The following is a 22,389-nucleotide window of genomic DNA, read 5'->3' on the forward strand; positions in this document are numbered from 1 at the left end:
ATTGGATTAATTGGATTAAAGAGAGCAGATCCCCAGAAACTGTTTTGAGTTTCTCAATATGGAGCGAGCGAGTCATTTTATCGCGGTGTGCCTTTTAGTTTTTGCTAGCATTTGTGAGCATTAATTCATTTTAACATTCTAATATAAGCTTAGCAAAAAACCCTAGAAGCGCAAGGGAATTTTCTCTTTACTGCATTGATGATATGAACATGACTAGCCATGAAAATTAGAAAAGGTACATGAAATTTAAGCATTGCCTAAGAAGTGCAAAATTGTTTAGTTAATTAGAGAAACCTGTAGTACAGTTCTTTCACACATATTGGTTTCTACACCCATTTTATAGCAATCCATCACATTAATTTTTTTTTTTTATTATTGCTTGACCAATACCACGGACGGTGAACATAGAAGGAATATTTTTCACAGGGTAGAAATGTTGAAGACGGACACACAATTGATCATCACATCCATCCAATACATATGCCCGGATATTCTACAATTTTATCATAGATAATAGAAACATTCACTAATGATCAATAAAAACAAAGTTCTATAAAATGATATTATAGGAACACAATATCAATCTTTCAAAACATAAGGCATAAAAGTCAAAAGGAAAAAGTCTTGGAGAAGAAAAGTAAATACATATAAAATATATACAGATGAAAACCCTAACAGAAACCAAGTCTTCTTTTGTCACAAAATGAACAGTCAATTCTACGATAACAATAAAGCATTTAACAATGAAGGTAGTTTGAATACATTAAAATTTCAACACTAAAAGGTGAATCTTTCAACTGCTTTTTACTTGACTTTAAAAAAAAGCCAGGCCAGTTTCAGTAAAGTGTAATAAGTTCTTTGGATTTAAATGTAGTTACTAAAGGTTACTAAAGGTACAATATGGAAGTTCAGAACACAAGCAATGTTCTACTATAGCTTACTTACAAGCAGGGAAAAAATGCATGAGGGCTCGGGGCGAATTAGCCCCCTAAATGCCAAAAAGAGCCCCCGAAAGTCATAAAAGAGCCCCCCAAAATTGCATAGAGTCCAATGCAAAACAAAATAAAGACTGTTATTTTCATGCAAACAAGCTTGAAAGTAGCCCCCGAAATTGTTAAAGTATTTTTTTCCCTGCTTACAAGAAGATATCAAACTATCAATGGTATTTATGGTATCTTTAAATTTCTAATTCAAAGACTGAATGACATATTTTGTTTCATTTCGTTTAATTTTAAACCAAAGTTTAAAGAACAGATTCACACCATTAGGGCCATTAAATTAATAGCTCTGAATAGAGCAATCCAGCCATATTCTTTTAAAATAATTACGTTATTTTATATGTTCATATGTCTTTTTTTATAAGGAAAAGGACATTGAAAAAAACAAAAGTAGCTCAAAGTTAGACTGCATGCGCTAACCCATGCAGTCGTTGTGCGTAACAGTGTCTGCACTATGAGACTACAATAGGGTCTGCTCAAGGTTTTAGGACTTGTTAAAGTGTCAAACTAGAGTCTGTGCTCGCAGACTAACTCCTAGTCAGGTTTGAACTTTGTAATGACTTGCAGGGATACGAGTACAAGGAAACAACATTTTTTTGCATCCAACATTTCTTTAAAGGTTACTTGTATCACAGGAGCACATAATGAGATCTTGAGTAGTAGCTTGATCATATTTCACAAACACAAAGCTTCCCTCCTTGTTTTTCAAAATGAGCATTTTACATTCTATATGCAGCATAAATCAATTAACAAAGGCCCTGTAAAATTAAAAAAATCATGTAAAATCAGTTGTGGATCCTTTTACTGTACACTCTTTAGCTACATGAATCGGTTGAGGAGTAAAACTACTTATTTTGATTACATATAAAATCTCTCTTACAATTTTATGGCACAGGAACTGATGGTACAATCAAGGGGCCTGAACAAAAGAGCCAGTAATTTCTCTTGGCCTTACGTATAGAACACAAGTTTTATGAAACCGGACCCAGAACTTATAATCATGTAACCTAGATATAAAACTGAGATGATCTTCGCAAAATGCATACAATTAATTGCAAGGCCTACATTTTTTGCTTCTCCAAACACACAAATTAATTTCTTTCAATTTCTATTCTTAAATATTGCAGCATACATCTACTGAACACCTCTATGATATACAAGCCAGTACATGTTATCTCGAAGAGTAAAATAACTATAAAAGGTCAGAAAATCAACAGTTTTTCTTCTCTGTCAAATAGTTCTGGTTAAAGAGCAAAGCAACTTTGAAAAGTTGTGTTAATATAGATTTTAGAATCTCTAAGCTTGCAGCAAGTAGTATGGCTCTCTACCATTCCATCTTTTGTTTTATACTCTGTAAATATCAATGTTAAACTGTTGAAAAATAAATAACAGTTCACAATCCTTCAATAATTTGCTTCAAAGGAGAGTAACAGTCGTGTTGAAATGTTAGAATAAATAACTTAAGGGAAGTTTCTGGAATAATCAACCAGGCTGTCTTCTTCATGTAAACATTTAAAATAACTGCATGATACACATGCTGGAAACCTGAATATGGGAAGGACTGTTACAATTGAATATAATATTGATCTTAAATAGTGAGGAACTTCATTAATTCCTCATAACTAATGACATTGCTCTTAATAGATGATAATAAATAAATAAATCTCTACACAAAATAACTGAAGTGTGGTTGGGTATTATCATGCACGTGGGGGCAGCAGACAAGTTGTCTGTTTTAGGATGACTACTTCGTGAGAACAGAACCAGTTTTCTCTAAGAAATATTACTTTGGAATATCCAGATTAAATATGAATATGAACCATCGTCTTTTATCTTCCTCTTCAAACCTTGTTACTTTGAATCGAGTCTCTATCTCGGTTAGCAATGTCAACTCTGATGGCTGCTGTAAGCAGGACAGCCATTGGTTAGGATCACATACTTTTGGAACTCCTGAAACAGGGCCAGTTCTGTTCGGTCGGTGGATGAGGTGACACTCCTGGGCCCCATTTCACAAAACTTGTCATCAGTGACAAATGACAGTTTTTGTTATAAGCTACTGAAATCCCTGCTTTTGATTGGTTATCAGCAGATTTGTCACTGACTTTTGTCATTTGTCATTGAAAGAAGTCTTTGTGAGATGGAGCCCAGGACGAAAGGAGATGGATCACTTGAATACATTGTCTCTTCCTCTCAGTTTGCGAGGACTTGGGACATGGATAACATCGGCTGGCATCGCTTGCTTGAGAAACCTTGATGAGTTTCCGGATCGGGGTCCACTGGACTACTGGACAAACTAGATGAATAATCAAGGCTCTCTCTCGCCTGGTAAGCAACACCACGTCATCAAGATCCTGCCCTTGTTGACATCATCAGGGAATCACTTGCTTGAGGACCTATTAATATTAGTTCCTGGAGTGGGGCCAGCTCGTACTCACCGACGTTGAACTCCTGAACAAACTAGATAGACTGCTCATACCAAGACTCCATCTTGTTAAACAAGGATCCAACATCCAATGACATTGATCACTCGTTTCAAAACCTATCGCTAAGTTCCTGGAGCGGGGACTGCTTCCAGTTGCTGAGGTTAAAGTCCTGGATAAACTACAAGAATCGCTTCTATCGAGTCTCTATCTCAATGGCGTTCCCACATCTATCACTTGTTTGAGAATCTATCAATGAGTTCCTGGAGCGGTGCCAGCTCTTTCCTGTCGATAAGGTTGAACTCCTGGACGAAGTAGATGAAGTGCTTGAATGAGGTGTTGAGATGGGCTTCTTCCGCCAAGATGACGATCTCCTTGAAGTGCTGGTGGTAGATGTGGGCGTACACCCGGAATAACCTCTTCAGAATCGTCTTGGCTATTGTCATAAAGTTCTTGGGAAAAGGCACACCTGTTGGAGTTTGGTAAGGGAAGAAGGGAGAGAGGAGAGAGGAAAAAGGAGGGAGGGAGGGAGGGATGGAGAGAGGGTAAGAGGGAGGGAGGGAGGGAGGGAGGGAGGGAGGGAGGGAGGGAGGGAAAGAGAGAGAGAGAGAGAGAGAGAGAGAGAGAGAGAGAGAGAGAGAGAGAGAGAGAGAGAGATAGATAGAGTTGTATATTAAAAACCATAAGTCTTCTATGAGGGGTACAAAAGTATCTGAACACAACAAAAAAGGTTTTCTTTCATTTGTGTAGGATACTACCAACATATATCTGAAAACAATATTAAATACATTGAGAAAAGATACTATAACTTCTTTGATCTAATATTTCAAATTCAATAAGTACATAATGATGAAATTCCACAAAAACTTTGTTATAATGGGAAAGTAAAACCATGAAATATTTTAAGATGAGAATTTTTTGTTAATGCTTGCCAATTTATCCTCTACCCGCTGTACCCGGTACTTAATGGTGAAATGAAAAGTGAAATACCTCTCAATCCCCTTCACAGCCTGAACCAACATTTATCTTAAAAATCAGTCCTATATATATCCTTCTTTTTTCCCCAATTTCCAATCCCCCAAGTTCTCAATGTAATTCCCAAGAAGAAAGCAAAATCATTCTACAAACCTATTTTTGAAGGGAATATTGTTTCGTCGTCCAGTTGATCCTGGACCCACGTCATGAGGTAGTCGATGTACTTGGGCGCTGAACACTTGATGGGTTTCTTCACTGTCTGCCCATCTGCCCAATGATATTCATACCTGGATGAAAAAAAATATGTGCAATATAATATTACAATTATAATACATGTACCTATCTACAGGTGTATGAAACAATTTTGGACAAAATGTGATATAGGATGATTCCGTGTCATGTGTTCTGTACCACAAAACTATTATCCAGCACTTTTTCATTCAAAACAAAACAAAAAATAAAAAAATATTGACCTATCGTTGAATAATAGTAGTGCTCTGATATAGTCATTAGTCAATGGTCAGATCAAGGGACTTAAAATGTTTGGATGAAATAAAGGGATGAAATAAAGGGATAAAAATCATAGAGTCATACAGGACACACTGTGTGATGAGCAAATGTGAATTGTTCTGAAGTTGGACCCACGTCCTGAGGTAGTCGATTAACTTGGACTTCGACTTGGGGGATTATTGAATATTCATCTTTAAAAACCTGACCAAGGCACATAAGTCTATGAAGAAATATTGGGACATTTTGTTATCATGTACTTTAATATTAAGGTTATTTGACACAGACAATGTTGCTTGTGTGAGGTCGACTGTATGAAGAGACAGTTAAAGACTTACTTTGGTCCAGCAGACATGACGGGACATTTGTCTGTTGTGCAGAACTCTGTGATGGTACCATATAACATGTTGATTTGATTGAAGAAGTCCACCGCTGCATAGGGAAGAGACAAAAGAGAAGATACATGAACATGTGTTGACTTGTAATACTTAATAAGAAATGTTTGGAGATACATGTTGTAAAAAAGGAGAAATGAAGAGAAGGAAAAAAAAGAACAGGCAGGGGCAATTTAAAACGTTAAAAATGGGGTAATGAGCATCTAGACAAGGAGAATAAAGTAAGAGGGGGCAAGAAATAGAGGAGAAAGATAAAGAGGTGGGGGAGAAAGGGAAATGGAAAAGAGACACAGGGGAAAATGACAGAGAAGGAAAAAAGGGAAAGAAAAATGAGAGAGAAAAGGGAGAGAGAAAAGGGAGAGAGAAAAAGAGAAAGAGAGAGGAAGCAGACTAGGAGAGGACAAAGAAAATGAAGAGAAATAAAGAAAGAGAGAGAGAGAGATAGATATATAGAGATAGAAAGAGAGATATAGAAAGAGAGAGAGAGAGGGAGAGAGAGAGAGATAGAGAAATAGAGAGAGAAATATAGAGAGAGAAATAGAGAGAGAGAGAGAGAGAGAGAGAGAGAGAGAGAGAGTAGGAGAGAGAGAGTAGGGGAGAGAAGAGGCGGAGAAGTGGAGAAAAAGGAAGATACACTAAAGAAATACCAAGAAACTTATATGCAATATCTAATGATTAAACATGCAAGCCAGCTAACATTTTCTTTGAAAAGATGCATTCAAAAATCCAACGTAAGAAATCTAAGCGGCTCTACGTACATGTGTACATGAACATCGTGTACAACATATACATGTAGCTAATCACTTTCCCTTCTATTCATGTAGATGATGACGTACAATCATCAAAAGGCCCCTATGGTTAATGATTAATCTCAATTAGGGTACACAATGATCGATACATGAACACCACACATCTTCAGGGAGAAAGCATGTTATACAAACCCATCAATATCCAGTGTCTATGGATACACTGGAGAGGAGGAAGGGGTAGGGAGGGGTAAGGGGGAGGGGAGGGGGTAAGGGGGTAAGGGGGAGGGGAGGGGTAAGGGGGAGGGGGGTAAGGGGGAGAGGGGTAAGGGGGAGGGGGTGAGGGGTAAGGGGGAGGGGGTAAGGGGAGGGGGGGGGGTAAGGGGGAGGGCGCTTCAAGCTAAACATGAGGCATATCCCCCTGGCAAAAGTCTAGTTTGATAGATGCTTACACACACACAAAATTTTTCCCCCTCCTTGCACAATTTTCTATGATAATAATTTTTAAAAAGCATCAGAAAATGTGATATTTTTCCTCTTTTTCACTTTTTGTGTTCCTTTTCTTGTTATTTGCCTTCAGGAGTAAATTAGCTAATTAGCGCCTACAAATGTGACCATTTTCATTTTATATAGCTTGACAGTTGTCGAGAGATTTTTCTGACTTGTGCCCCCTCCCCCCCCCCCCCCCCCCAACAGAAACCAGGACCAATTTGTGAGATGTTTTGAGGGAAGAACCACAATATACCCATGGTATTTGGCATGACCCCCCCCCCTCCAAAAAAAAAAAAAAGATATATATATATATATTAGAATTACTAAGTGGTTCACTCTTTCCCCAAGTCATGTACAAATTGCTAGATAAAATACCAAGTACCGGTACATTTGTGAACTTGTCTACCTGCTACTCCACTGCCTCTAATAATAGACCTTACAAGACATCAGATAAAACAAACAACCTGAGTACACAGTATGTCAAAATGTCTATGAACATAATTCAACACACTGTGTACTAAAGGATATAATCAAATAATTCTAATATGATTATGAATGACATGTACTATGTACATACACTGTACTTGTAGTTTCTCTTTATACTTGTCCAGACAATGTGCATGGTAGCATATTCAAAGATGAAGTTGAGTTCTGGTCATGCGATTGCATATTTGTGAAAGAAACGGTGTGGAATCAATCAGAAAAGGTTGATCATCTAGTATATAAGTATTGGTGTGTACTGCAAGGTTCATGAATCATCAAAATAATAAGGAATTTGGCCCATTCTTATTAAAGTAACAAGCACTGGCATAAAAAAAAATCAGGCCTCAATTTTAAGCTGTTACTTGACATATTTAGAATACCTGAAGGCGTTTGAATTAAGAGCCATGCCTTTCAGGGAACATTTTTCCTCTGAAGTTCTTTCACACTAGCATAAAAACAATGATAATGCTCACAAATTATTTTACACCTCAACCCAGAACTCAACCTTCTCTTTAAGTACAAGTTCATTTTTCCCTTCTAGAAAAACCTCCCTCCGCTCGATCACTGCCTGCAAATGGAGGTAATCCTTCGATGCCAGCGAGCCAGAGACGAGGTGTTTGGGAGGTAATCGCCACATACTACTCCTCATGCATTACATAGCTTGCATTCTTCCAACAGATTCTGATGGATTTTGGCCTACGGTGGCAGCAGAACATGAGAGCTGTAAAGTAGCGCTGATGCATTTGTCATGCCTCTGTTGCAATGCCTTTTTGCTCTCCGCTTATACTGCACGCTAGCTGCATACATACATTGAATTATTTAGAATTCCTAATTGGATTTAGGTTTATTCTCATTCGTTTCAGTTTTTTTCTCCATCACAGTAACAGTAAATTCAGATTACTACATGTAATACTAACCACGCTATACAAAAAACAAACAAAAAAACAAAATTGCTCACATGAAACCTTGTCCACCATTACATTTTGTAAGAAAGGAGGCAGACCTTCCTATTAAAACCTTGATCATGAATTGAAAATAATAAGAATATATCAAACAATCATTATGAACAGACTTGTCTATTCTTACTACATGTATATACTGAAGTAAGGACAAATGAATGTCTAGTTCTCAATGACTATAAAAAAGGTTCACATCTACATTTATTTTGGCAATGACCAACTTTCAATGCTTATTTGATTTTGCACACCACCATATGATCAGAGTAAGTGCAAATTTACAGATAAAATATAGATGCCCAATATTGGATGGACAATTAATCTACAATCCAAATTCAGATATTCAACTTGTCGACTTTGACGTGCGGTCTCTTCATCGGCAATGCAAACAATTCGACCCACGCATGCAAAGTAAGGTTCTACCGTCCGTCGGCCGTGCAAACATGGCTCCCCTGACGATTGAGTGAGACGATGGATCAATACCCATCTAGGATTGCATTTCCAATTCGCAACTTTCATCTACTCTGTTGCCAAGGACACAGCTAGAGGGCCTCGGTAATTAGAATGAGGGGCATTCAGTTGTTTTTCTTATACAAACTGTGCTGAATTCCCCACAAAGAACCAAGAGTTGTGAATAACCTACACTCTCTTATATTATTGTATAAAATCATACAATGGTCTAATAACCTTTTCAAACCAAGTCTCTATGTCTAAACACATAAAAATCATTGTAAATTAATTGATAAAAATATATTGGCCTAATTGTAGTCTGTGCCATGCATAACATATAATATAATTCAAATAAATAAGCATTCATGTTTTTAATTATTATAATAAAAACAATTTCATTCCTTTTTTGTTGAGTTGGTAAACATGATTTTCAAAAAGTCAATATTATTTTGATTGATGCTTTTCTCCCATTACTGCAAATTTCATATAACATCCAGCTACATGCAATTCTTGCTGATGTTGTTGATTGTTGTTGTTGTGGTGGTGGTTTGTTGTTTGTGTGTTTTGTTTGTTTTGTTTTTAGGGCACTACAATGCAGGAACGTAAGAACTGTGTAACCTCAATAGATATAATTCTTGTAAGATATGAGACTAGTTTGTGAATAAAAATAAGATTTCATCGAGGAAGCTGAAACAGCAGTATGACCCTGCACTAACACAAGACAAATGTAGCTGTCCTTGCACTGGCCCATAATACGTTTACAACTAACGTTCAGAACTGCAAGAAATGTACCCGTAAACTACAAGCTAAAAATGAAATAGAGGGCCACTCTGTGTATGAAACACACAAGCTCTTTCACTCCAAAAGTTAATCAGTTGTTTGTTTTCCAAATATCCCTTAAATCATGCTTTTCAGCCCAGCTGTTCATAACCAATCAAACCCGCCTGGCTTCGGGCATAAAAACAATCCTATCCCTACAATCTCGCTTGAGAAATCCCCCTGATAAAAACTGGCAAATATTCATAACAGGATTATCTACGAGATTATTTTTCTCAATGAACTCTGCCTGAGTTGAGGTGGTGAGTCACCAGTAGGGTATTCCATTGTTGACTCGCTCCATAGGAATTCCTCTATATTATGTAGTAATTCAGGATTCATATTCAACCAAAATTGTTGCACTGGAATTATTGATATTTGATGGAGATTTGTGTTGGAGGAACTTCATGAAAAGGAGAGAGAAATTCCTCTGTATTATAGGAATTAATACATGATGGAGAATTGGGCATTACATATGTTAGAACGAAATTCCTATGCTCTATGCTACATGTATGAAGTAATTCAGGATTCTTTTTTCAATCAATCAAAATTGTTGTACTAAATTTTGGATATCTGATTGAGAATTTGAGATCGCTTTTACAGGAACTCATACATGTACAAAAGGAAATCCTAGATACTATGAAGCAATGAAGGATTCTAATTCTGTAAAAAGTTGTTGCACTGCTAACATTGATATTTCATAGATCGTTTTAGAAGATCTCCTACATTATTAGGGAAATTATTTACTCTATATTTGGAACTAAAGCAAGATTCTATTCAATCAAAATCATTGAACTAAAGTTATTAATATTTGATGAAGAATTGAATATTGTTTCAGATAAAGTCTTACACGGATACAATGACGGAACTCTTCAAAGACAGCTATAATTAGTTTGAAGAAATACAGGATTCTTATTCAATCAAAATAGTTGTACAGGAACTATTTACATTTATATATCATGGAGATTGTTTTAAATTTAAAGGAACACCTACATGTACAGGTATGCGCCTGTATGTAGGAAACAAATTCCTCGAATGAATTAATAAACAATGCTTAAATTTATAAAGTTTGTTGCACTAGAATTACCAACATGCAGTAAAATAGAGATTATCAGAGGGGAAATGTATGAAGGGCCTGCATCCACAAAAAAGGAATACTACATGTAAGAATGAAGCAATAAAGGATTCTTATTACCGGTAAGTAAAAAATTATTGCCCTGGAATTACTGTGGTACATGTACATATTGATATTTGATGGAGATTATTTGGAGGAACTCGTATTTTAAGGGAAGGAATTGCTCTGCATTTATGAAGTAATAATCAATATTCAATCAAAATTGTAGCACTGTAGTTATTGATATATTTTTTTCCTCTCTTTTCCTCAAGCGAGATGTTTATTTCCATAATTTGAATACATAATTACTCAATGATTGAATGAGAAAAAACATTGGCTAAAATTTAAAGTATATTCAACAATTCTTCCAGCTTAGTATTATTTTCTTTGCTAAACATTCATATTTTAAAAACAATCTTAGCAATGACTTTAATTTAAAAAACAAAGCATGCAGGTAAATAACAGAATCATTGACAATCATTTTACCGTAACATTTATAAATTGCATATTGCGCATAATTAAAAATAATATTCAGGAGAGTATATTTCCTGTTTCCAATGTCCTTGCCTACAACTAATATCTTTTGGTTTATTTGTATAGTTCTACTTGGAATAGGTGAAATATTGAATTACAATATTATTTTCCAAAACATAATCACATCCCTGCATTAGAACAAAAAGTGAAACGGTATATATTTCACAATAAAGATACATAACAAATGGGAATGATAATGTATTTCATAAAAACAGAAGTTTGTTCATTTAAAAATTCTAAATTTGACCTTTGGCTCTTTGAAAAAGTTATTTCAAGTGCCAAGTAGGCTCTAAAAATCCCAATGACTGTCTCAACCATTCAATAAAGATGATTTTGTACACAACAACAAAGGGCCTTCTATGAAAGACCTTCCCTTCAAAGAAACAAGGACAGAGTCCTGTTTACCAGAAATCAAGTACCCATTAAAGGATTTACATGGGTTTCATCAAATAATTTCAGGAATTGAATAAAAGACCAAAGGTCCTGCCATTTAGAAGTATTGAATGTGTATGACGTTTTGTCTCAAGGAGATTCCACTAACAGTAATGTTCCATCAAATACTTCTAAGAAATTAATGTCAGATCGAATGACGAGGCCGACATGTAAACAAAAAGGCATACAAAGGGATTATTCAAAACAAAAGGTACCTGAGATCATTTTTGAGGGCTATGAGTATGAATGAATGCTCTTGCATTTTATACTCTTGATGCAAGAACCATGAAAATGTTCTTTATACAAAAATGACATAAATCATTAAAGCAAACTAAGAGGAATACTGAATGCAGACAGAAATTCTCAGTGAAAGATTTTTTCTTTTTTCTCTCAGAACAAAGGCAAAGGAACAGCAAAGATGTTCAAGTACAGTACATACCATGTATTGCAGCACTTGACACTCACTGGCACCAGGGACACTTGGACCGCTGGGTGCCAACAATCCAAGTTTGGACTGCCATAAAAGCCATAAAAGCCCTACAAAGTACAATTCGGATCCCTACTCCTATGACAGGATTTTTCACTTCTTCATTTATACGTTTCATTTTCAGTTTGGAGGCATGCATAATCATATTGTTTGAATAGAACTACCATTGGAAGACTGTTATAAACTACAGCTGGACTCATATATATATATACTGTTGTACTTGTGGTATGAGTCATTAATGCACTTTGATCTGATATATGATCCCATAAAGTGCTCAATTATGGGACACTATTAAATAATCAACCAGGGCCCCGTCATGTAAAGAGTTCTGATTGATCCGAATCAATCGCAAGTCCTGTAATCAATCGCAAGTTTGCAGTCTCTTTTCTTTTGTACATAGTTGTGATTAATAACAACTGTTTTTAAGACGGGCCCCGGGAGATAGAAAACCATGAGCTTCAATTTCCATTTGATTTTCTCTCATAAAAGAGGGTGTGGATAGGAAATATAAGAATAGATTTCCCTACTACACTTTACAAAAGCCTTACAAAATAAACTTAGTAATTTTGTTGTAATCCTCTTCATTTTATATCAATTGATTTCAAGTTTTCCTAGTATGTAATGACTACATTTCTACATATCGTCGGCCTTATGCCAAAAGGGCCTTAACTGCTTTTGGCCATTCCGAGATAATCGCGTTTAAAGGTTTTGGCCTCTCTAATAATCAAAAGTTTGTGGTCGTTTTTTTGCTTTTGAAGCCAATTTCGATAAATGTGTTAAGTTATTAAGTTTTACATGAAATGTGTTAAATTTGTTATAAAATATTCAGAATTGTACATGCTATGTGCAAAAAACATGTTAGGGCCTTTTTGGCATAAGGCTTGAATGTAGCGTATGTTAGCGTATGTTATGCCAGAAGGGCCGTAACCTACTCGGCATTATGCCAAAAGGGGCGTAACCTACGCAGCGTTATGCCAAAAGTGCCTTAACCTGCCGTTATCGTACGCGTAACTATGCGCGTAACTATGCGCGCGTACGCGCGCATAGTTAGCGCCCTTTTGGCATAAGGAAATTTTCTTGTTTCGCAACACCTTTGGTTTGCCAGAAAGGCCCTCCTAACACAAATGGATCATCCGTGTAGGTTAAGGCCCTTTTGGCGTAAGGAAAAAGATGAGATACGCGTTAAGGCCCTTTTGAAATTCATAATTATCTTCATAAATAAATCGAATTTCAACAAGTGAAGCACATCATTTTAAAGAGAATGATGAAATCTACAAGGTGATATTAATAAGTCAATAACCCCCAAAATCGGGTTAAGGCCCTTTTGGCATAAGGCCGACGATATACATGTACATGTACACGAGGATGTCTAGGGTCCCCAATGATAATCTATCATGAATTAGGGGTAAAAAAAAAATCAAACTTAAGAATGACTGTTAAGCATCATTTACATGTAGATATGACGCAGCAAAACCATGACTTTTTAAACTTTATGATGGTATAAAGGGCAATGTGCTTCACATTACTGTATCCTGTATTAAACACAAAGCTCATTGAATAATGAACATGCCCATGACCTTTGCACAACAAAAGGTGTTTATTTTTTTCCTTTCTTCTTTTTGGCGCAGCACGTTTAACATGGCATATCTGAAACAAGCCTTTATGAGTTTTCTTCTTGGCCCTTAAAGCAGGGTACACTATTGTTTGTTTTTTTAGTTTTGATGCCTTTAAGTTATATATTGCATTGTTATTTGGAGAGTTTTCAATTATATTATAGAGATAAAAAGTACAATTTTACCATATCCTACAAACAGTACAGTACTAAATCAAGTTTTTAGGCTTATTTTCCTGTACAGGTTCATGTACATGGATAAGCATTGGTTTTATCTTCAGTAACATATGGTAGACGTAATTTCCTTTTTCTCAGTACATCCTTTGAGAAAAAAAAACCAAGCGGACCTTACAACGAGGCTAGACTGGATGTTTATTCATGTGCATTATGCCCTTGGAGCAGGATTCAGGGACATTTTTCATAATACAGTCAAGTGTATTGCCTGGAGGGTATTTAAGGAGACAGAAAAACACTTTAATAAATGTTGTTGTATTTTATAGAGGGATGAGTAATGTGCAAAGGAATTTTACCTAATTAAATCTATTGCAATGGTCACATTTTGTTTCATAAATGGTGAAATAAAAGGTTATAAGCATCAAGTCGCTTTTCCTCTTTTGGTTTTGTGCAGGATGGAGCATTCAAACTGAAAGCAGTCTAGCATCAGTCTGGCCTCGGTCTGGCCTCAGCCCGCATCTGATGCCAGACTTAGTAACCTTAGTAACATAATCCTTTATAGTAACCTTAGTATCCTAATCCTTAGTAATCCTTAGTAACCTAATGTGCTGGTCAAATTTTGTTTCATAAATGATAAAATGAAAGGTTATAAGCTTCAAATTGCTTTTCCTCATTTGGTCTTGTTTACATCCTGTCATAGGATCAAATCATCTTCATATGTCATCTGGTTTATAGAGCCAGAAAGGGCATTAACTCTGTGTAAAAGACTCTGTGTAAAAGAGACTCTGTAACTCTGTGTAAAAGATTCTCTACGACACTATCACAAACCATAGGGTAATGTTGGTAGTATACATGCATTTTGTATTTTTACTATGATCACATTAGAGATTTAAATATACCGGTATGTACAGTATTTTGCTCATAGCAACTACCTTTAATATACAGCTCTTTTTTTTTAAACTTTTAAAACTTTTTCCCCCTTCTTTGAAACTAAGTGACATCATCCACAAGAAAATGTACGCATGGCATCTTGTTAACCCTCTGCCTACTCGAACTGAGTGATCCCTGTGTTATGTCTATAGGGATTAGAGAGACCAGTAGTTAGCGGGTTAATTGCAAACCTTATAAAGGTGGATGAGGAGAGGAAATCTAGAATATTGGAGGAATATCAGGGGCTTCCCCCTCCGGCTTTTAACTCTGAATCTCACACACCATATTCCACATTGCCTGAAATGGTTTCATATGCATTCCAAGAACTGCTAATACTGGATTTGCATTTCCTACAAACTAACATGATCGTAGGTCACCCTATGACATTTCCTCCATTGCTCTACTGTATGTAGGCCTGCATGTATTTGACTTAAAAGGCAAGTTGCCCGACATATTCAAGCCATCAGCCCTAAAAAGATTAAAAGGCAGGGGGAAGGAGCCAGACAATCATGAGGATAAAATTGTTTAAACTATCACTTTATCAGCATGGCGAGATTTGGGACTAAATATACACACAACCTGTAAGACATTTGAGGAAATGACTTACAGTTAAGTACAGTGACCTAGAATGATGCCCGTCCTAAGGACTTGGTATCCAGAATTATAGCTGTTATTCATGATGTAAGATAGAGTGTAGGGTACACAAAAGTAAAAACATCCTGCCACTTTCTGTTGCACTATTGACCTTGTTCTTTAACAAGATTTTGTTCCCATTTCTGGGAAGAAATTACCTTTTTTTTTCAAGAAAAAAAAGAAAGAGGACATGATACCGGTACTTAGTTACTATTGACCGCGACCCATACGTTGATGCCCTTCCGAAGGACTTTGTACCCAGAATTATAGCCGTTATTCATGATGTAGGATAGAATGAAGTAAAAACATCTTGCCACTTTCTGTAACACTATTGCCCTTCGTTCTTCGACAAGATTTTTTTCCCATTTGGAGGGAGAAATGTCATTTTTGTATTCAAGAAAAAAAGAAAGAGAAAAAGATACTTACTATTGACCGCGACCCATTCATTGATGTCCTCTCCATCCGGTAAACTGACGGCCTGCCGTAAGTTACCACTGCCAAGCGTCGCCTCGGCATGTTTCATCAGCTCATACTGGTGGAAACCCTCTGGAATGTTCTTCTTGGGGCGGAACGTCTTGGCGCCCCTTGAGCTACTGCAGATTTCAAGAAAAGAAAAAAGAAAGTTGAAATGTTAGTCGTGGATACAAGGATGAATATGCTCTAGGATTTCATGAATAGAATTGTTTTGAAGCCCAACTGCACTAGTTATAGCTACTTGAGCCCTCTATATAGCAAACAATGCCTAAGCAGTACCAATTGGTCCCCCATGATCCCCTTTTTATTATGTTAATTGAGAGCTGATTTGATGTGATAACAGTGACCATGCAGGGAGGTCTAATCTCTCCTGGCCAAACTAGTGCAGATACGCTTTTAACAATTAATAATACCACTTAAGCAAAGCCTACAGCCAACATTTACATTGCAACTGTAAAAGACAGTGGGAAGTTATTCATTGTTACTGTCTTCACTCTTCAGGTGGTAGGGCACAATTTGAATGTTGTTTACCATGCTTCCATAAACTACAATGACTACAAAACCTGGGTGAAGAGAGGTAATTTAAATCGAAGTGCAAGCTACATGTGAACATGTTTGATAACATTAACATCTGAAACTGAATTTAGTTGGAGCATTAACTAAATATATACTTATTTCAGCATGCGATAATGATGAGAATACTGTCCCCATTATTTGCCAATGTTGTCTTCTGGTTGCCCTCAAATTCACAACTTCTTTTAGTGGTCCTCGTAAAGTGCTACATGTAATATTGCGTTAAACTAGGGTGGAGCCCCCACTGATACAGAAACAAGCCAATTAAAACAGAAAATAGAATTACACAAAAGAAAATCATCATAGATTATTCCCGAGCACACTCTAAGGGTTTCCCTCGTTAAAATCAGGACCAGATGAAATAGAGAGCGCAAATTGGTTTTGATTATGGGCAGAGTTTGCAGAGTTTTCTTGAGGGATAGCATTAATGCACAGCATGGTATTGAGAGAGAGAAAGCACTTGCTAATTGCAACAGGCTGTGAACACAGTACTGCATAACACTACAGCTAGAAGACCCTCTCTACCTAACAAGTCGCCGCCAACATGAAAGAATGAACTTAATGTAACCTCGTTCTTACTTCGTGTCACCTCACACACTTCAGCTCTTTTGTATTTTTCTTTGTCACCTTTATACACTTGATTGCTTGTTTGGAAATTAAATTTGGGTTTTTGTACCATTCCCCCTTTTTGAAGAAAAAAAATTGTGATTGTCTATATCAATCCTTTTATTGTAATTTAACCTCATAACCCTGTTCTTGCTCAGTGTCACCTCACACACTTCATGGTTTTTTTTTTGTCACTATACACTTGATTGGTTAGTTTAGAAAGTAAAGTTTGGCTGTTCTACTCCCCCTTTTCGAAAACAAAACAAAAACATTTTCTCCCTATCTGTCACTGTTTTAAGTGGTTACGTCACCACAGCAAGCAAGCCTCTTGGTTTATTCTTGTTACCCTTTTCCCCTCTTTTCGAATCAAATGTACATCTAATGTAAATGAAGGCCCTAGCCAACATGTATTAACATTAATCCTCTCAACTTTACCCTTGCCGAAAGCTCGAAACATAGTTCTTCTCTTACAAATTCTCATGACTCATAGCCTTGTAAGTTGTGAGAGCATTGAACTGATAAACCATGGAGCTGATAATAATAGCTACTATTATGAACTCCATGGTCTAAATCCTCGCATGAATTCATTTAGCTTTGGAGGGCATTTCTGTCTAGTTTTTCCTCAGCAAAATTAAAGGACAATCAACCCTTTGTAGAAAACAGAATCACAAAAGTTTGAAATATATCAGACCAATAAGAAAGTTATAAATGTTTGAAACATGACATCATTACAGCTATAGAAATCTCAAATTGTTATCGATACAGCTAAGGAAATCTCAAATTGGCAATTTGGACAGCGGATTGGGAGGTGAGGTAGTGATGGATAACTCTCAAGTTTGTTGTGTACATAAATATCACTAATTTCTGTTTTTCTCTCAAGAGCCTTCACCCTTCACCCAATCATTTGGTTTGGAGTTGGTTTGGCTGTATGACGGAATACTGATAAACAAAGTGAGCGGAAATCAGAAGAATGGCATTGGCGGTTCAGAAAAGTACAATTTTTCAAAATCCATAAATTACATGCGATACAGCTGTGTATCCCTCTATTAACTGGCCCATTTATTGCTGTCTGCATGAATGAAGACCCTTCTTTGTACTCCTAACTAGATGTCAAAGAACTGTCTTTGTATTCATGTCTCCAGTGATATACAAATACATGTCCTGAATAACCTGTCTCAGTTGCTTCCGTCAACAGAATCTTTGACCTCCCTTAACCTCAATGACAAGTCATCTTGTCACAACATATAGGGGAACACTGAAAGATGCTTTGGATCTGACATCCAAAATGTAAAGAAACAGATGAAAATGTGTGTGTGGTATATATGGGGGTCCATCCAGAAAGTTGAAGCACTTTTTGTGACATACCAGAAGTGAGAAACTATGTCTCCTATCAACTGTAACAATGTTTGCTCAAATTGAGTTTTGCATAAAAAGCATAGCTAACTGTCTTCCGAAGTACTCAAGCTTCATGGTTAATCAATATTATGGACCCAAAGTTTATGTTATGTTATATGAATACGGCATCCATTTAAGGCTGGTAAAAAGAAAATGCATGTTGAGCAAAGATTTTGAAGAAAGGCAAGTGAAACAGGAAAGATTCTGGCAGGACACTACTATTTACTCATTGCATAAAAATCTTCAACAGATAATTTCATCTTTCATGTATAGTAGAAGTATACCTACGTTACACCGTCATATTTTTTGCCCCAACTTTATGGAATGACCCATATAGAGACTAAAACCTTGGAAGAATATTGTAAACTACCACAGTTAACCTTACACATTAACATTATTTCTCTATACTATGCTATTCAGGTTTTAGACTATCATGAACAGGATGTTGATTCACCCAGTTTCTCGATTTCCCAAGACCAACGAAATGGTAGCCTCCTGCTTCTCATATGTCCGAACATTGTAGCCCTAAGAGCATATTACCCACAGTCTCCCTACCCCGCAACACGCTTCTTCCCTTCCAAATTGTGGTATTAGATGCTACCCTTCAGGCGTTTCAGATAATTTCCCTGACATTTGAACTTGAAACAAAAATAATCTATTGCGCTGCACACCGCTTGCTTCCTGTCTTTTCTCTCTGCTTTGTTTCCAGGACTGTAGGTGTTCTAGATCATGTTGTTACAACATGCACCACATGATCACTGCTGTCTTAAAGGCATCATTTTTAAATGTCAAATCAGAAATGCAAGGCCCTGTGTTATCAGTGTCTGTGATATGGTGTAATATTGAAGCCCTACAAAAATGATCATGGAGTGCCTTAAAAAGTAAAAATCTTTGAGTGACCGGTTTTACCATACTCATTTTCCCCCATAGACTGTAGTGTTAAAAAACTGTAAGAAATCAAATTTTGAAATTTCAATTTCCAATCATAAATATCTTGATAATCAGACAGGCGATCGGCTTGTAAAAGTCATGGGGTTCCTGACTGACCTAAAGGTTTATAATTATCATTGCAGCAAGAGCTAATTCCAGGATTTTGTTTCAGAATCTCAGACAAAGATACCAAATCCCTTTATAAAAGATAATGTAAAGAGCTGGTCATGCGATTACATTGTGAAAGGGAGTGTCCGGTATCAGTTGGGAAAGTCCGATTACACAGGAGATGTATATAAAACTGATGTAAAGTTGTAAACTCTGAGGTTTTGGAATCACGATCAAAATGGAAAGAAACTGAAAGTTGACTAATTTTGCAAAAAACAACATGCACTGCAAAGAAAAATTGGTATATGGGACTACACAAGTGGCATGATGAAAGTTTAGTCCAAACTTTCACCCATTTCTATTTTCTTTCAGTTTCTTTTCTTTCAGTTTCTTCTATTTTATTGAAGGGAGATTTCTGCTACGAATTCTTCCAAACTGAAAGATGAATGAGAATTAAATTCACAAATTATTTTCATCTTCACCAAAACCCAATCTTCTCTTTAATAAAAGAGAAAAGGAAGATGAGTTTCATATTTTCGACTTCCTATTATGCAGGTACTTGTTCTAGTTCTATTTTAATACAAATATATTACGGAAATGATCTCATTTTTTTTGTATACTTTCATTTCTTTCCAAGTACTCTAGCATAAAAGTTAAGTACCTTCTTCTTCTTCCTACTGTGTTAATTTCCTCCTCTGATTATTCCAAAGATCAGTGGTAAAAAAAATAATACCATGAAAAGCTAAAGTCTTGCATGAGTTGTGTAGTCACACTTACATGTACATCAAGTTGCTTTAATTATATCTTATATGAACTCAGGATATGATCTAAATTCGTTTCATTTTGTCATACTTTCTATTCCCAATTTACAGAATAACACTTGGAGACATCACAGAATGACATGCAAAACTGAAAGGATAAATTTCTACATTCAGTCTCATCCTTTACTTCAATTATGCTGTAATTACATTGTTGAAACTTCATTAACTTCATTAACTTCATGTTTGGATCTCATATGATGACATTGGATACTACATGGAGTTTCTACTTCTACACACAGTGATGGATGATTAATTCTCTCCATTCCCCCTCTATTCCAATGTCATCTAAACAATGTTTGAACAAAATACACAACCAGAATAAAAAAAATTGAAGACATTTAGCCATATCGTCGCTGTTTTCACGAAGTGACGGTAGGGAAAAAAAATTGCATTCACTTTGCGTTACGATTTTCCTCACTACCGTCACTTCGTGAAAACAAGGACGATATGTTGAACTTTCAAAGACATCTATCCAATATGTTTATCCTCTGTTGAGAGCTAAAAGGACATTGATCCCCATGTATAACGATATAACTTTACACCCTTCTGGCTCTCAACTCTAGATATATTAAAAAAAATATGTGGTCATTATCCTCATTTGCTTTCAACTCTGTCATCATCGAAACCCGCTATTAAGTATTAATTAAAACCAAACTTGAGAAGTATCATTAATATGAAAACAATCACAGATTGTATCTCATTTATAAATACATGTATAAGCCTATTGCTTTTAAATCTATTGTATTATTACGCCATTGTTTAACTTTCCACTGAACGCTTCATGAATCGGAATTACAGAACCGTTTTCTAATCCTATTTGATACAATTCTTTAACTGGTCAGTGACCTATTCAGTACTAGTCAGTACTGCCTTCTGCTAAAAGTGTTGGAGCATGACATATTGCTAATCAATCTACTGTATCATTACGCCATTGTTTAACTTTCCACTGAATACTTCATGGATCAAAATTACAGATCCACTTTCTAATCCTATTTAATACAATTCTTCATCTGGCCAGTGACCTTCGTTACTGCGCTCTACTGTAAGAGTCGAAGCACAAGCATACATGTATGCTGTATATGTATGCTGCCAAGGCAATAGAGAAATACTCCCTCACCCATACCATTTATAATGTGTTTTTTTGGCAGCGGTTCATATCTTAATGATCTATCGACAACCCCCCCCCCCTCCTATGCTTTATTATTGAATTTTAAGTGATCTTGTTGAGAAACAGGCTTTAAGAATCCCTTTATAAACCCCGGTCCTTATTATAAATTAAAAAATGCTATAGACAATGGTAGCTGGTCAGTAACCTCAAATCAAGTCATCTAATCTCCCATCATCGCCAGAGGCTATTAATATTCAGGTCAAAGATACATGTACCAAATCAGTAGAGAAATATCTCCATCACCACATGGACAGGGGTCTAGAGCAGCGTTTTTTTACCCGGGTGCAGAGGGACACTGGGTTGGCGCCAGAGAATATAAGTAATATAATAAAATATATATACATGTGCATATTATTTTTTGATCAACATCGATTTTGTGAAAACAAAATATAAGATATCTCTCTTCAGAGAGAAAGCCAAAAGTATATTAATTTATAGAGTTAATGCCTTATGGCTCTCAAGAGCAAAATAGGGTACCCCTAATTACTTCCATCAAGGACTCTAATGATCCAAAGGCGTGCTGAGAGCCAAGAAAGGCATAACTTTTATCTTTTTAAAACTTTAGGGTGTTAACTCATATCCTTGGACACATAATTCATGCCCTTCTCGCTTTATAAAGACAAAATGGTACCCCTTACTCTCACCATGGATGTTTTGAGGAGAGACAGAAGGACGGTACCTCATATCCCAGCTTGACACAGAGGCCCTTCTGACGCTCACTAGACAAGACCTTACCCCTTACTCTCATCATGGATTCATCATGATACAATAGTACGCTAAGAGCCAAAAGGCATTAACTTGTATCCTTCAGCAGAGAATTAACACCCTTCTGGCTTTTAACCAGCCAAGCAAAATGGTGCCCCTTTATTCCCACCATGATCTCCTAATTAACGAGAAAGCAATCTGGGTCCGTTTGGATTCTTGGGATACCCCGCAGATCAGATGACAAATCACTGCCATTTATCATCCCGCATCTTCTCTCAAACTTTTCGTTGTTCAAGATTAATCTCTACTCAAGATACATCTGTGTGTATATATGCAAGCCATTCTTTTCTGATCACATTACACTGTATACGACAGAAGCATTTTAAGATTATGTCTCTTGACATCTGTACTATGGAGGTTTATGAGTGCATGCACTATTGAGGTAGATTTCAAAG

General features: G+C 36.4%; 1 protein-coding gene across 1 annotated transcript in view; it reads right to left on the reverse strand.

Moving 5' to 3' along the window:
- Positions 1 to 802: 802 nt before the first annotated feature.
- Positions 803 to 22,389, reverse strand: part of LOC583788 (MOB kinase activator 1A) — a 38,333-nt gene continuing 16,746 nt past the window's right edge. The window contains exons 2-5 of the mRNA XM_783682.5: positions 15,581 to 15,747; positions 5,239 to 5,332; positions 4,547 to 4,680; positions 803 to 3,887 (exon numbers count right to left, since the gene is read on the reverse strand). Of these exons, the coding sequence (XP_788775.2) occupies positions 3,652 to 3,887; positions 4,547 to 4,680; positions 5,239 to 5,332; positions 15,581 to 15,747 (631 nt within the window). The 3' untranslated portion in view covers positions 803 to 3,651. The remainder of the gene's footprint in view (positions 3,888 to 4,546; positions 4,681 to 5,238; positions 5,333 to 15,580; positions 15,748 to 22,389) is intronic.

This window comes from Strongylocentrotus purpuratus, unplaced genomic scaffold (genome assembly GCF_000002235.5).
Source record: "Strongylocentrotus purpuratus isolate Spur 01 unplaced genomic scaffold, Spur_5.0 spur5_scaffold_10, whole genome shotgun sequence".
In the NCBI taxonomy this organism is placed as follows: domain Eukaryota; kingdom Metazoa; phylum Echinodermata; class Echinoidea; order Camarodonta; family Strongylocentrotidae; genus Strongylocentrotus; species Strongylocentrotus purpuratus.